General features: G+C 40.9%; 1 protein-coding gene across 7 annotated transcripts in view; it reads left to right on the top strand.

The window, feature by feature from the left end:
- Window positions 1-15,447, top strand: part of Reln (reelin) — a 420,816-nt gene that overhangs the window by 240,128 nt on the left and 165,241 nt on the right. For all 7 annotated transcript variants that reach the window (XM_087655993.1, XM_087655991.1, XM_087655994.1 and 4 more), the window contains 1 exon segment: window positions 8,495-8,640. In XM_087655993.1, the coding sequence (XP_087512119.1) occupies window positions 8,495-8,640 (146 nt within the window).

Here is a 15,447-nt window from a genome sequence, read left to right on the forward strand (position 1 = left end):
AAAGGGAAAGTCAAGGCGGAACCAGACCATTTTTAAACCTACCTTTTGGGAATAAATCCCACCACCCCTCCCCCCGGAAGCAAGACTTTCCTGATACCATGACTGGGTTTTCTGTGTAAAACTCCATTCAGTACCCTGGGGGAAACGGCTCAATGGCTTCCTTCACGATTCTGCTTTCTCACAAGGTGAAAGGACAGTTAGGAAGCGATCAGGTTTGCTTGGGGAAAAGAAATATGCTTTGCAGATTGCTGCACTGCATCCGCTTAGCATGCGACTTGTGGAACTTGTGTTCCCGGGTTTCTAATGAGGATAAACCTGGGCGCAGTAAGACTCGTGGCCAGCCATGTTCCCATGCCTTCTTCCATTAGGAGTCTGAATGATGACTATGATTTCTTGGCCGGATTCCAGCTTGGTTAATTGCATGCTGTCTACCCAGATTCCCTCTGCTTGGGGTCCCCTTCACTCTGGACTGTGCTGCTCTTATTACTGTGTTTCCCCCAAGAGGTGGGTACACATTACAAATTCGCCAGAATACAATTTGTTCAGCTAATAAGAGTACTTTGGGGATGAAGGGTTAAATGTGGTGGTGTGCTCTTCCACAGTCTCCCCCCGGTGAGGTTTATTTGTGTAGTAATTAATGTGGAATAGCATCAGTGAAATGTGGACATGGGCCAGGTCACCAGAACAAGAGCGGCAATAACACGCAAACACCTAATTTTGATAAATCCGACAGGAGATTGCCATTCAGACAGATCCCCAGAGCCCCGTGCTCCTCTTCTGTTTGTCTTGTTTTGTTTGGGATTGAAGCTGACATTTCTAATTGCTGATTAGGCTAGTACAGTATTCAATAAGGAAACTTTATCTTTCTCTGTTTCCCTACCTCTCCATCCTCTTCGAATGCCTCACACACAACTCTTAGCAAAATAGTGTGTGTGGTAGCATTCTCTGAAGTACGATTTCTTAAGTAATTGATTAAAGGTATGGAACAGAAATAAAGAGAAGAGCAGTGTATATAGATCCCTAAGGTTCTATCTCTGAATAAACTCCCTTATCTCTCATCTAATCCTTATTCCCCATTTCGTGATGAAAGCGCCGGGGTTCCAACATGTCAAAAGGCTTTGAGTTGTGAAGCCAGTCCTGTTTTATTACGAAACTTGGCTTTTCCATGCCGAGCTGTAGCCTCCTGTGTTGTGCCTGGCATCCTTGGCCTTAATTGGAGAAGACAAGTACGAAAACCTAACACCGTGAAAACCAGGATGGCCAAAGACGAGGCTAGCAACTGTCCTGTGGAATTTCACGTGGTTATCCTTCCTCTCGTTCCTCCAGTTCAAAATCTGTCACTGTTTCCATTTCAGAGCTGAGAGTATTGGGAAGTAATTATACACTTGTCACAAAGTATACCAAAAGTTGAGTCTTTGTAAATCCTAGTGCAGTGTGGTTCAACTGTGAATGTTTAATGAGCCCAGAAAATAATGAGGAAAACAAACCCCACTCTTTAAGCTCCCTAAAATGCACAGGCCAGGGTTGACTCCATTGCGCTGACTAAAGAACAGGCTTTGCAGCCTCCTGCACCTGGACTCTGTTCGCAGCCAAGTTTGCAGGTTTGTAACTGGCATTAAATTACCTAGGAATTGAATGTGCGGAAAATAATAGAAATTTATTTTCTCTCATGAGAAAAAAAATGTTCTCTTCCTATTAGGGGGTGTTCTTTCTATTTTAGGGAATGAAGTCTGGATCTTTAAAAACCACGGAAGCAGAATGTTGGGAATGTGCGATAAAGCTATAGCATACACATAACAAAGGGCTTTGGAAACAATTCACAGGGCAGCCCGTCAACTCCCAGCCACCCCACAGCACCTCTTACTTCCATCCACAAGTTCATATGCCCATATATTTTATTTCCAGCCAGACAGTGGCTAATTTACGGCTCTGCCAACAATGCCATTTTAATTAATTTTATTCATCTTATTTCTCTTTCCTCTGTTCCTCATATCTCATCTGTTTGCATTGCCTAGATTTTTAATTAAAAATCTTCTCCTCTCTAAGGAGCAATCTGAAGTGGCAAAAATAATCACTTAAAATATTACAGTCATTAAAAAATTGGCTGTGTTGGAAGCCATGCATTTTCAATTTTCCTACAAATGATGTTTTAGCTTCCTTTTAAAGCACACTTTGTATCTGAATTGTCTGCCACCAGCCAGCTTGGCTATCAAAAATGGTCTTCCAGCTGGGTGGGCTGAGTGACAACTCCTTAATGGAGGAAATGGATGGCTCTCTGCTCATGTGGAGGGAACAGCACACCAGGTAGATTCCTTTCCATCTGCTGCTAGCCCCTCTACAAGCTGGCACTGCCCAAATGCCCAGTGTACCCCTCTCGGCAAAGAGGGTATTGTCAAGAAGTAAATTGTAAGGCTGTAGATCCCTAAAAGAATCATCAGGGTAGACTGGCCCCAGAGAGATAATGTTAAGAGTTGCTCTGGTGTGCTTTCCAAAGGCCTAATTAAACAGCAGTGGAGGTGATTTAAGTACTTTTTACGAGTACAGAGGTGAAGTCATTAACCTTTTCCACAGAGTAGAGGGAGCGAGCTTAGAAAAAGCTAACCTGAATTGTGGCCAAGGACATGTTATATTGAGGAATTTGCACTGATGTTTCCTGTTGATGCTTTTCTGAACAGCAAATTTTCGTCCTTTGGTTACACTGTGCTCTGCTTGTCAAATAAAGGAAATCCATTTAGCAGCAAAACAGAGAAATGCTCTTCTACTGGATAAGGAAAACACATAAGACATAGGGATGTCAAAATTAGAAATCTGTTGTCCTTAAGTATACGTGGTTTGCCAGTGCTAAACTAATGAAACAAGTAATTAAAGGAGCAATCAGTGGCACATTGGAAGGTCTAAATCAGAAAGATAGAACTAGCCATAGAATTTATGCCTTGTTTAGCCCGAATACATGCTCAACTACCTTATGTGTGTGGATTGAAGTTGTTTAGGTTATTAATTGCTAATTCATACAAGTGAAGGGAGGTCAGATTGCTGTTGAGCACAAATAGCTGGGTATGAAAGTTGAGAACAATTTTCTGAAACTCTTCATAGTTTCAATAGATGTTGCACTTGAGTTTTTAGCATCCTGGGCTTTTGATGTCATTCAATGCAAGTTCATCCGTCAAGAACAACATTTTTCATCTCCTGCTCTCAAGTTTATATCTGTTAGGAGACTATTTGATCATCGTCCAAAATGTGGAGGACTTTTAAACTCTGATTGATGGTTTTATCTGCTGTAGTAATGTGTGAATGTTTGCAGCATTTCTTAATTTTAGTAACTATTGTAATAAGAAACAAAAAGTATATTTCAATAGTCTATTTCCCTACCAGTTACAGCTAAGATTATGAAATACAACAGTTCATGTCTTTTAAGAGCACATGTTCAGAGATATATTGACACTCAGAAATTTAAAAGGAACTGCTTCGACTCTCTGAGCTTCTCACAACCTATCAAGAGAGCAGATATTATCGAATCCATTCTTCACTCACTGTGAAAAGCTGAGGTCTTCAGAGGCGAAAGAGCTTGAGCCAGCCCCTAGCCTGATGGTAGACAGGGTGTTCCGTTGTGCCTTCCAACCCCAACCCTCCAGAATCTGTGACGATGGATACAGTGGCTGAGTTTCCTTCCTTTAACATCTTGATTGTTTATGGTTTCTGGTAGTTTGTTCTTCCCAGTCTTGGCTTCCTTGATTCTTCATGAGTTGAGTCAGACTGGAGGGAGAAGTTCACACAACCCTTAAGCAGGCAGACCCTGGATTCTCTGCAGAGATATAGAAAGAGACACATGAAAGGCTCAGGAATCGTCTCCCCTGGGTTCATCTAGGCTAGTTTGGAGAGTTTCTAGAGACCCAGGATGATTTCAAAATATTGATTTCCAGTGGCTCAAACTCTTCTTGTCATCAATTTGAAGGTCCTCAAATAAGGACACAACACTAGCCTGCTTCCCTACCCAGGACTCACATACACAAGCCTGTATATGACTAACTTCTTAGAAAGAAGGGGACTCTGTAGGCCATTGTCTCAAGTAACTCAGGAACTCACCCCTTGTCATAACCATGAGGAGATTGGCTTGTTTGAGGGAGTAGAGATGAGTCTACTATTTAAGGCAGGCAGGATTATTCTAAGGCCAAGCTTAGAAGCTGACGTGCAGCGCTCTCCCCTCTCTGTTTGAACTGAGCTCTGGTGTTGAGTTTTGGTTACCTACTCTGCGAATCGGTTAGAAGAGCACGAACAAGACTTTAAAACCTCATCAAAATGATACTATTCCATCTCTCATAGAAGTTTCTTGAAGACAAATTAGGCTTGTTTTGTAGCCCACTAATATGAAACTTGTGTTTCGCACACTGGCAAAAGTGTAGTTACCAGATAGAATGTATCCTTGGTGCTGACTTTCAACAGTTACACAGCCATAAATGCTGTGCTCAGCTACTGGAAGAGCCTCTGGAATGTGCTTTCATTTTTGTGTTAAACCAGTTTCCTTTGTGAAAGTAGTTAGCAATAAACTACCAGTCATTCTATAATGACTTCATGTTTTATATAAAATCTGTCTCAGGTAAGCTTCAAAGGTTCATCAAGTGTATTATTAATAAGGTTTGGGAGGGTAGACAAAATTACATAGAGGTTTAAATTATTAACAAAAATTCATGAAGTAAATGAAACCAACATTTAAGTCCTTAAATGAATGTCTGGCCAGAAATGACAGAGGCGACTATATAATATATATATAATTATACAGACATCTCATTCAAATTATAATGTAAATGGCTTTGTTCTCACATGTACAGGAATTTTGTGTACCACTTCCTGGGATTGTCGCCATTCCTGTTGATGTCTGAGTCTGTGCATTAGGTCCAGATACCCATAGGCCACAGTCAATCAGGCTTCCGACTGTGAGGAAAATCACGAAGCCAATACCTAAGACTCAGTGGGTTTTTTTTTTTTTTAGGAAAAAAAATGACCTTTGCTGTTCTTGTTAGCATTGGTTCTCTTTCAGGTGGGCATGGTGACGAAATCTTTAAAATTTATCCTCAATCAACGGTTTCTATTAACTGTGAAAGGAGCTAAGTTCTACCTTTAGATCAATATGCCTGTGCATATCGCATAAAATGGGTTCAGTTTAATATCCATGAATAATCTGTATTCATTGCATGTGAAGAAACGTCTCAGGCAGTCAACATGCTAAGTATTATCTAACATGATGACAGGGCCCAGAAGACATGCATATGTCTAAGTGCTGTAAAATGACTCCCTTAAGATCATGTGCTGCTGCTCTCTTGAACTTCTGAAAACTACCTACTATTCCAGTTCAGTAGCGAATCTATTACAGCCCTCTTGGTTTTACCAGCTATAGACAGTTCAGATTCTAGAAGCCCATTGCTAAAGCAATTGAGTCAGGGTTCCTGATGCACTTGTCATAACCCAGGCAGCCAATCTCCAGCCTACTTCTGAAATTAGGCCTACATAAGAGCTTTGTGGTTTTTGGTTGGTTGGTTGGTTTTCAGTTTTTAATGTTTATTTTAATTTTTTAATTAAAGTATAATTGCATCATTTTCCCTACTGAGCCTCCAATCTTTTGCATGTAATACCCTTCACCTTGCCCAAAAATTCATGGCCTCTGACCCACTTTCTCTAGACTCTTCTTCTTTAATTGTTGTCTTACATTTACACACACATGCACACGCGCACGCGCGCGCACACACACACACACACACACACACACACACACACACACACCCCTAAATATATAAATGCAATTGGCTCAGTTTATGTATTGTTTCTATGTAGAGTATTTCAGAGCTGACCAGTTAGTGTTGGATGAACAATTGGGGCTCTTCCCTAGGGCAAACTGATTCCCCCCACTCTCAGCCTCCCTTGGTTGATGTAGTTCTTTGTCTGTGCTTGGGGCCCTGTATGATTTCCCCTTCTAGTAATATGACTGTTGGTACTGTCCTTCTTCTGGTCTTGGTTATGCAACTGTGTTTTGGAGACTTCATGAGTGCAGTTCCCCTCTCTTTTCTGGGAGACACAGTCTCACAGCAGACATCCTGTTCATTTGGCTCTTAAAGTCCTTCCAACCCTTTTCCTGAGGTGCTCCCAAGGCCGGGCTGTGGGGGTTGTATGGAGATGGATCAGCTGGGGTTGTGTGGAGATGGAGCTGGGGTTGTGTGGAGATGGAGCTGGGGTTGTGTGGAGAGGGATCTGGGGTTGTGTGGAGACGGATCTGGGGTTGTGTGGAGTTGCATCAGTTGGAGCTGGTGAACCACATGACTGCTTGTTCTCCGCATTTCAGTTGTGATTTTTGTAATGTCTATAATGTCTATAGGAGGGCAAAGCGTTTGTGTCCAGGGGTGAGAGCTACACTTATCTGTGGGTCTAAGGATATACGTTTGGAATGCAGTTCAGAGTTATGCTGCAAAGTGGTGATTACATCTTTGTGTTCCAATATTCATCCAATGTAGATCTCTCTCTCTCCTTTTAAAGCCATATGAAGAGTGCTCACTGTGAGGTCTGCTTGTCTAGGCTCTCCTGGAGGTGACTCTGACCACCTCTTACACACTCTCATACACTAATATGCCTACTATTCGGCCCTATCTGACAGTTGACATTTCTCAACTAAGCTATGATTATGGTTTTTGTTGTTTGGTTACACTGAGAATTAAATCCGATGCCAGCAACTATTCTATTGCAGCTTGCGTCTCCAGCTCTTAGCAAGAACTGTGAGAACTAAGAATCCTTGGATGCAGGAGTGTACATGAAGGGACCCATCGCTCCAGATACATATGAAGCAGAGAATGGCCTTGTCTGACACTGATGGGAGGGGAGGCCCTTGGTCCTGTGGAGGTTTGATGCCACAGCGTAGGGGGAATGCTGGAGTGGTGAGGTGGGAGCAAAGGGGAGAGGGAAGGGACAAATGTGGGATGAGGGGTTTGTGGGGGGTAACAAGGAAAAGGGATTTCATTTGAGATGTAAAAAATGGAATGATTAATTTTAAAAAAAAAGTATCTTTGGGTGCTTGTGGGCTCTCTGGCCATGAAAAACAGACCATGTGGAAGGCAAGGAATGACATTTGAAGGTTGCCCTCTGACCTCTACATGCATGCCCGGGCACACACATAGCCACATTCACATGCATTATTCTTCTGTTTCTTTAGATTTATGTATTTATTTTATGTGTTTGAGTACACTGTAGCTGTCTTCAGACACACCAGAAGAGGGCATTGGATCCCATTACAGATGGTTGTGAGCCACCATGTGGTTACTGGGAATTGAACTCAGGACCTCTGGAAGAGCAGTCAGTGCTCTTAACCGCTGAGCCATCTCTCCAGCCCCACCCATACGGTTTTCTTTACCTTTAAAAGGACAAACTGTAGCCCTAACTTTTTCGCACGCTGAGCTGTTTAAAGTGTTTTTGAATACCTACTGTGTCAGGCACTGGTTTGAGGCCTGGTTATGCCATGTCTCTGGCATAGTGGGTATTTTTGTCCAGTTGGGGTTTTTTCCTCCATTTCTACCTCATTTTAAGATTATGAAGACTTAAATAGATGTTTGATCTATTATATAGATCAAATTATATAATAGATCAAATTATATAATAGATCAAATTATATAATAGATATAATTATATAATATATAATAGATATATAATATTATATATTATAGGTTAGCCTTTCCCTTTACAATTTATTGCTGGAAACAACCATAATGAAAACTTCTGATTTTGAGGAGCCATTCAGTTTACTCAGCTCCAGATTTCTGTCTTGCCTTCGACCATTCATGTCAAGCTGAGAAACACACTTTGAAAGATAAATCACCAGAAATCCTTTTCGGCTCTTGCAAGCGCCCCATCAGGAAGTAATGGAGTTTGTGATCCCCAAGCCTCTCACTGAAATGGTCATGCATATCTCAGTTCTGGTCAGAAACTTTTGCTGAGATCTGGCTGCGAGTACACAGCCTGGCAGAGATGGCCGTGACCTTTTCAGTACCCCATGTTTTGATTAGCTGGCTCTTCTACTCATACTCCATCTACAGACAAATTGTGAAAGACTTGAATGGCAAGTCAGAACTGTGTGGAATACTGAAAAGGTCACTGTGATTTAGCCTACAACCAGAGAACTGAAAATACACGGCAAGTCATGATCAGGCTTGGGTCTCACAACAAGGGCTGTGGTGTTGATGGGATATTATTCCAATTAAAGCATTCTTGTCTCACACTAAAGGCTGAAATGGCAAAGCTCAAATGCCCTCTTGACTCCTTTGGTGTGATGACTTAATAAGTTAGAAAGAAGTTATAATTGAATTAAGCAAGGCAGAAAGGAGGTAACAAGTCCTTTTGATTTGCGAGTCCGTCAAGGAGGGAAGAGTGTAATGACTTCCCTGAAAACTCTGATTACACGTGAGTAAAACAGACATAAACCAACTGAACAGCCACGCTGTACTCTCCGTTTCACCTACAGCACAGCTGCCAGTCAGATGGGAACGCCATATATTTCCACGGAAATGAAGGAAGCCAGCTCAATTTTGCCACCACGCGGGATGTAGATCTCTCCACAGAGGATATTCAGGAGCAGTGGTCAGAAGAATTTGAGAGCCAGCCCACAGGGTAAGTGATTGTTATCTCCCTGCTGTGTATCCTGAAATGGCAAAAGGATGCTTAAATTGACACTGGTGATTTCAACCACAGAGAAGCCCAAAGGGGGCAGACACATCCTAAGGGTTTTTATTGAGAAATCAGGTACTTTTATGGATACTTTTTAAATTGTGATTATACATACCTCACAACTTCATATATATCCCATGTTATTTAGATTTTACTTGGAAAAATATTTCTTCAATATTAAAATCTTTCCACAGCTATTATATTGAGATTTATTTTCATTGAAATGTGGTTCTGATCCATAATGGGTTATCTAAGGGGATACAATTTACCTTTGGGAAATATATAAAGGAGATGTTTGGAACTCAGGTTGGAGAACGGGAGACCAGAAGCACTGAGGATGTGAGGTTTGTGTTTTCTATAAATTTTGTCCTGTCTGCCTTATTCTGGGACCTTCGTGCCTCTGACCGTTTCCTAGTTGAGTGGTACTTTCAGAAGTTCCCGTTTGTCTGGGGACGTAACTCAGCAGATAAAAATGCTCATCATGAAAGTGTGAAGACCAGAGTTTGGATCCCCAGAACCACATAAAAGCCACCCATACAGAGTGCACAGCTGAAGTCATAGGACTCCCAGGGCGGGCAGGGGGGTGGGGGATGGGAATCAAAGACAGAGAAAGCCCTGGAAGCTCGCCTGGCATGGAAAGCAGGAAACAGCAGAGCCCCTGTCTCTAAGACAGAACATGAGGCCTGACACCGAGATTGTCCTCTGGCTCCTGTACATGACCATGGTGCATTCATACCTCCATACACATGCAGGCACACACACACACATACAAACACACACACACATACACACACATACACATACATGTATATCCATGTACCATACACATGCACACCATATACATGTGTATGTAAACAGAGAGAGACTTTGAGTTTAACGGGGTGAGGAGGCTAAGGAAGAAGGATCCTGAGTTCCAGGCCAGCCTGGGCTATGTAGAAAGGTCTTAAGACAAAAAGCTCAAAATGAAAAAAGTTCAGATTCAGAGAGGCAAACAATATTTATAGAAAGAAATTCTAGAAATTTTCTAGCTGTCACCAAGGCTTTCCTTTTAGGTTAAATATGTAAGGAGCTGGGTGTTTACAGCAGTTTGGCCCACAGGCATGTCTGTGGAGAAGCTGCCTTGGTTGTTGACTGATGTAGAAAATCATGACCTGTAGTAGGTAGCGCATCCCTGGGCAGAGGTCGGGAACACTACGAGAGCAGAGCGAGTGAGCTACAAGGAGGCAAGCATGTGTCACGTAGTATGAGTAGCTGCTTGCGGTTCTGCCTCAACTTCCCCTCAATTGTGGCCAGGTAAACCTTTTCTTCCCTAAGTCGCCTTTTGTCAGGATATTTTTATCATAGCAACAGAATAAAGAGAAAAAAATAGAGCAGAAATGACTTGATATTTTAAAAAACTAACCTGCTTTAGAAAAGGTAATGTATATATTCATTTATATAACATATTTATATTTTTGCATATTTTATATATAAAATATTATATAGATATGTATTTATAATAATACTTTATATAGCGTTATACTTGTGTGATAAATTTATATATAAATTTATATGTATAAACAATATAAATATACTGTAAATTTATATTTATATGTGTGTAAATATATATAAACATATATATAATGTTTTGATTACAGATCACATGAAATACTAATGTTGCCAGAGAGTTTTTGGCTAAAACCAAAATCATTACCACAAACAAAAGAAGCCACTTAGTGTTGGATTGGATTATACAGTGCAAAAGGGTCATAAGAAGACCCAGCTTTCTGTGTCTAGGCTGAAAATGAGGGTTTAATGAAATGCCAGATGCTGTTTTTATTGGTCTAGTAAAGAATGCTGGTAAATTTATTTTTATCAGAGCTTTAGGAAAGAAATTTTTTGACAGAGTGAAGCTGTTGTATATGTGCTATGAGCGACAACAAGGAAAAGCACTGGGTTGTGAACACTTGAGATGTCCCTTCTCTGCCAAGTGTACAGCATGCTGGTCTCGGTCTTCCCTTCAGCCACAACTATCCAGAAAGGAGTTACCATTAGAGGCTCCCCTGCTAGGGGTAACAGGTAGCTGATAGATCCTCCAGGTACTCCAGAGTGATTGAATTGGTTGTATTCTGAAACCGTGGGTAAAATCATAATTAAATATGTAGCATAGATACACGTTCATCCCTTCTGCCTGTTTTCCTTCCGTAGGAATCGAAGAGAGTTAAAGAACATGCTACCCTAATAATATGTTCAAACTACTTTGTGTGAATGGCCACAGGGCAGATAAAATGCAAGCCCATGTTTTCGGAAACCATTTCCCCAACTGTCCATGTTTTCCTACTCGAATTGAAACATTTGATCCCCCATCAGAAGGATGTGGGTGTGTGAGCCTTGCTGCCCAGGGCATATGAGCCTTGCACATCGTGTGTGTAAGCCTTGCTTATCATGAACATGTGAGTCTTGCACATAACTGGCTATCCAGTGCTAATGGGCTTTTTAAAAAGTAGAATGTTAAATGTTTTTTTTTCTTGAGGGGGTGGGGGTATAGGTTTTTTTCCTAAAGAAGACACATCTGTTACTTCAGGGAGGGGGTGCTTTAATGGATACACTGATAATTTATGTGAGCCTTTCTGAACTCCGGCTTAACCTTACACACACATCATTTCATTAGCAGCTACGGTATCTCTCCTAGCTAAGGCAAGGTGAGAAAGGGCTTGGGAGAACGACATGTTGCTGTGAAACAGAATTTGTAGATATGCCTTGTGCCCTTATATGTTTGCGCTATTTAAATACCTTTTGTGGATATTTTATTGTCATGCATGGCAGTATGTCCATGACAAAGTGGAAATCTGAAAATTAATGACTATTAAAATTTTTAATCAATATAGCATGGTCCTGTTCTTGCCACCTGCCCCAAATCCTTGTTCCAAGTCTTTGAAAATTACCGGAAATGAGCAAGTAAATTTCTGTTGAATGGGAAAACAGTAAGGTTTGTCCCTAAGTAGGCCAGAAGTCGTGACAGACTTGGGGGGACAGAGGCAATAGGGATGAGCATGAGCATGGGGTCTGAGAAGTGGGGAAGGGGGAAAGTACAACAGGCACATGGGTAAGACACACCCTGCGTGGAATCCCAGCTTTGCTCCAGGTATGGGACCTGGGTGTGGCTTGAGTCACAGCTGTAGAGACTGCTGAGTGACTTCAGACCCAGGGTCCTGCCTCCAGGAGGCAACAGCAGATGTGGACATCTGGAAATGAGCTTCAGAACAGTGAGTGTCCGTGATATTCCTCCCCACGGTGCCTAAGCTACCAGGCAACTGGCATTTTTACACTGACAACTCAAGTCTAGCTAGTAGTTTTAACAAATGAACTAGGATATCGAAATAAGATTAAAAAAAAAAACAAAAAACAACCAACTCTAAATAAAAGCATTCATCTAAATAACCAAAAGTTGAGTAAATGAAACAGCAGAATGAATCAATGCAGACTATCTCAGAAGCGTATCTGTTATCCTCAGAGGAATGAGGGGACATACAGCACTTGTGAAGCCAGAACAGATTTATAAGGAAAAAAAATAGAGGTGAGAAAAACTAAAATTATGAATATATATGATGGTTGAAACAAATTTACTGTATTTCCCTCAACTATAAATAAATGCCTAGTTCAAAGACAAATTAGTAAACTGCATATTTTAATCTGGATTTCTTTATCACATAAAACACAAAAGAATTTAGAGGGCTGGGGAGATAACCAAATATGTATGAAGGCTGGAGGTTTCTCCCCAGTGCCCCTGCTTAAAAGCCAGGCACAGTGGCACACACTTGGGATCCTAGTGTTGGGAGGGAAAGGTTGAAAACAGGAGGACCCCTGGGGCTTCCTAATGAGTCACCCTAGACAGTCAGCCAGCTCCAGGTCTCAGTGAAAATCACCCAGTCTCATAAAAACAAAATGGATGGCTCCTGAGGAGACCCAACCTGCACATGTCCACATGTGCACACATGCACATGCATGCACAGGTGCATGTGTACATGCATGAACACACAAGCATGCACACACAGGGGAGGCAAATGTGGTAGGTATATATCTATATATATCTGTATATATATACATATGTATATATACCTATATATATACATATATATACATATGTATATATACAGATATATACAGATATATACAGATATATACATATATACATACATATACATACATATATACATATGTATATATACAGATATATATGTGTGATATATATATGTATGTATACAGATAGATATATCTATCTATATATGTGAAAAGTGCTATTTTTAACCTTAGAGCAGTATGCAGAGCACAGTTTAAATGTCTATTTAACAAAACAACCACAGTCTTCTCCTCCCACACGGGCCTATGGCTTCCCTAACAATGTTTACAGGGCCAAGCGTAGATTCCATTTATGCAGCAGACCTTAAATCTAACCGAGAGGCGTTGGTTACACCCACCCACAGTGTTACCACTCTTACACCATTGTGGTAGCATGGCATTATAGCATTCGGGGTCCAGGACTGGATTAGACCTGATATCCCAGCACTGTACAAGGCAGCCAGCAAGGGGAGAATTTCTCCGTCACTCATGAGACTGATGTGTCTAGGACGTACAAAGTATGTGGTGTCATCAGAAGTAATTGTGCCATCTGATAATCAACCAAGAGAAATCGCAACCCATGATGCATAAACAATCAAACATATTAAAATACGTTTTAAGACATAGAAGATACTCAGATCCAGGTGACCGGTCACGTGCTGTTACAGAGCACTGTCCCCTCCTGCCCTGTCCTTCATTCGATCTACATCTGAATATTACTTTCACAGTAGAATTGCTTTAGACTTAAAGGAACTAACACTCATTTTGAAATGGCCAAAAAAGAAATATGTGCTAAAACTGAATAGAAACTCTAGCAGTGTGAGAAGCCTTCAGAGAGATAAAACACAGATATTTTTCTTCCTGCTAAACATCTCCTCACACTTGATGGTGTTAGTCATAACATGTTACATACATACCACATCAGCCATGATTGTTAGTCTAGCAACTCTAGTAAAAAATAAATAAATGAAACATTCATCGTAGTTTTGAAAAAAATCATTCGAATCATATTTTATCTTATTTTAAAACAAACAGCATGGCGTTGTGTTTTACAGTAAGTAGGAGAAATGGAAGCTAATTTGCGGAGACTCTCGGTTAGTATGTGCTTGTCGCTAAGTGGCCTCCAGGCTAGGCCGTGTTGTTGTTGTGTAGTGAGGAAACTGTGTGTCTACTACCCATAGTGAAACCAGCAATCCGCATCAGGGTTATTCCAGACGGGTATGCTTAGAACATGGGACATGTAATAATAACCTGAAATAAAATTAGATCTGAGCAAACGTGGGAAAGTGGTGAAGAGGAGAATCTCTGGATGCAGGGTATGCTGGGAAGACTCCAGCCAGGGCTCCCAGCCACCTGCTCACCCCCATGACTGAAGGACAGGGGCGGGGGGTGGGGGAATCCATAACCAGAGTGAAGGCAGGCAAGAAAGCACACACCTTGCTAGGCTTCAGAGGACCCCCTACCGAAGCTAAAACTCATGAATATAAATGAAGGTGGAAGGGTCTCACCAGTGCCATATCCCTTATTAAATATCAGAGGCTGGATCCCACACGGGCCTTACCAATGAAATGAAGTTTTTCAATCTCCGAAAATTTATACGAGGTTTAAGAAGCGTATAGATTTGATAAACACAGACTCTTTCAACCGGCCTTTGTTCTGTGTCCTAGAGCACGCCCAACATTCCTATCTGTTATAGGTTTAATCTGTCCTGAAGAGTAAAGCAAATTTTCACACGTAATATGAAATGGTCTGTTCCTTTAGTGTTCTGTATGCAATATTGGTAGGGAATCATCTGACTGACATATTAAACTGCTATTTACCAGCCTATAATGAAATCGTTTGAATTTTTTTTTTATTCTGAGTTTAAAACCGGCTGGTGTTTCTTCTTTTCCTTTGCTTTCCTCTGAAATTTTTGTTTACTGAAGCAGACATGTCAGGTCAAAATTCACAGTCCCCTGTGGGTCCCCAACTCTTGCTGTTAAAACCTGGGCAAATGCTCTTCAGAGATTTTCCTATTCACATACCAAAAGGCATCATGGGAAGCACATTCTCTGTTAACATCTCAACCCAACCTTTATAAAACACAAAGACACATGATAAAAGTCTCTTTTAATTGATTGTTTCAAAGAAGATCATTTACCAGGTCTTAGCCAACCCTTGCTTTGATGAGGAACACCATAACAAACATTCTTGTGGACTTATTTAAGCATTTATGGATGATAAATTCCTAAAATATAAAAGGATATATATGCGTACTTACACATATATGTGCGCTGTGTAATTTCAATTGACAGACTTCCCTCCAGAAACCCTGTCGTTCTAGAAATTACCAGGGTGTGAACTGATTAAAAGACAATCCTAACGAAGCATCCTAGGACAGCTGATGAGGCTGCTAAGAAACCTCTTCAAACTGCGTTTGCTGCCTAGGTTATGTCTCTTCGTGACACACAAAAGGCAGTCTTATTTTAAAGCTATAAATTAAATATTATTGTGACCTTCGTATTTCAGAAGAACAAAGTTGTCTTAGGGCATTTTATTGATTGGAAACTTGTTTTCCTTCCTACAACATCATCTCTCTCTATTTGTAATAAATAATAGATATGAATGTATTTATAATAAATAAGATAGGGCCTTCTATTTTATAATTAGCCA

Source organism: Rattus norvegicus, chromosome 4, assembly GCF_021556685.1.
Source record: "Rattus norvegicus strain SHRSP/BbbUtx chromosome 4, alternate assembly SHRSP_T2T, whole genome shotgun sequence".
Lineage (NCBI taxonomy): Eukaryota > Metazoa > Chordata > Mammalia > Rodentia > Muridae > Rattus > Rattus norvegicus.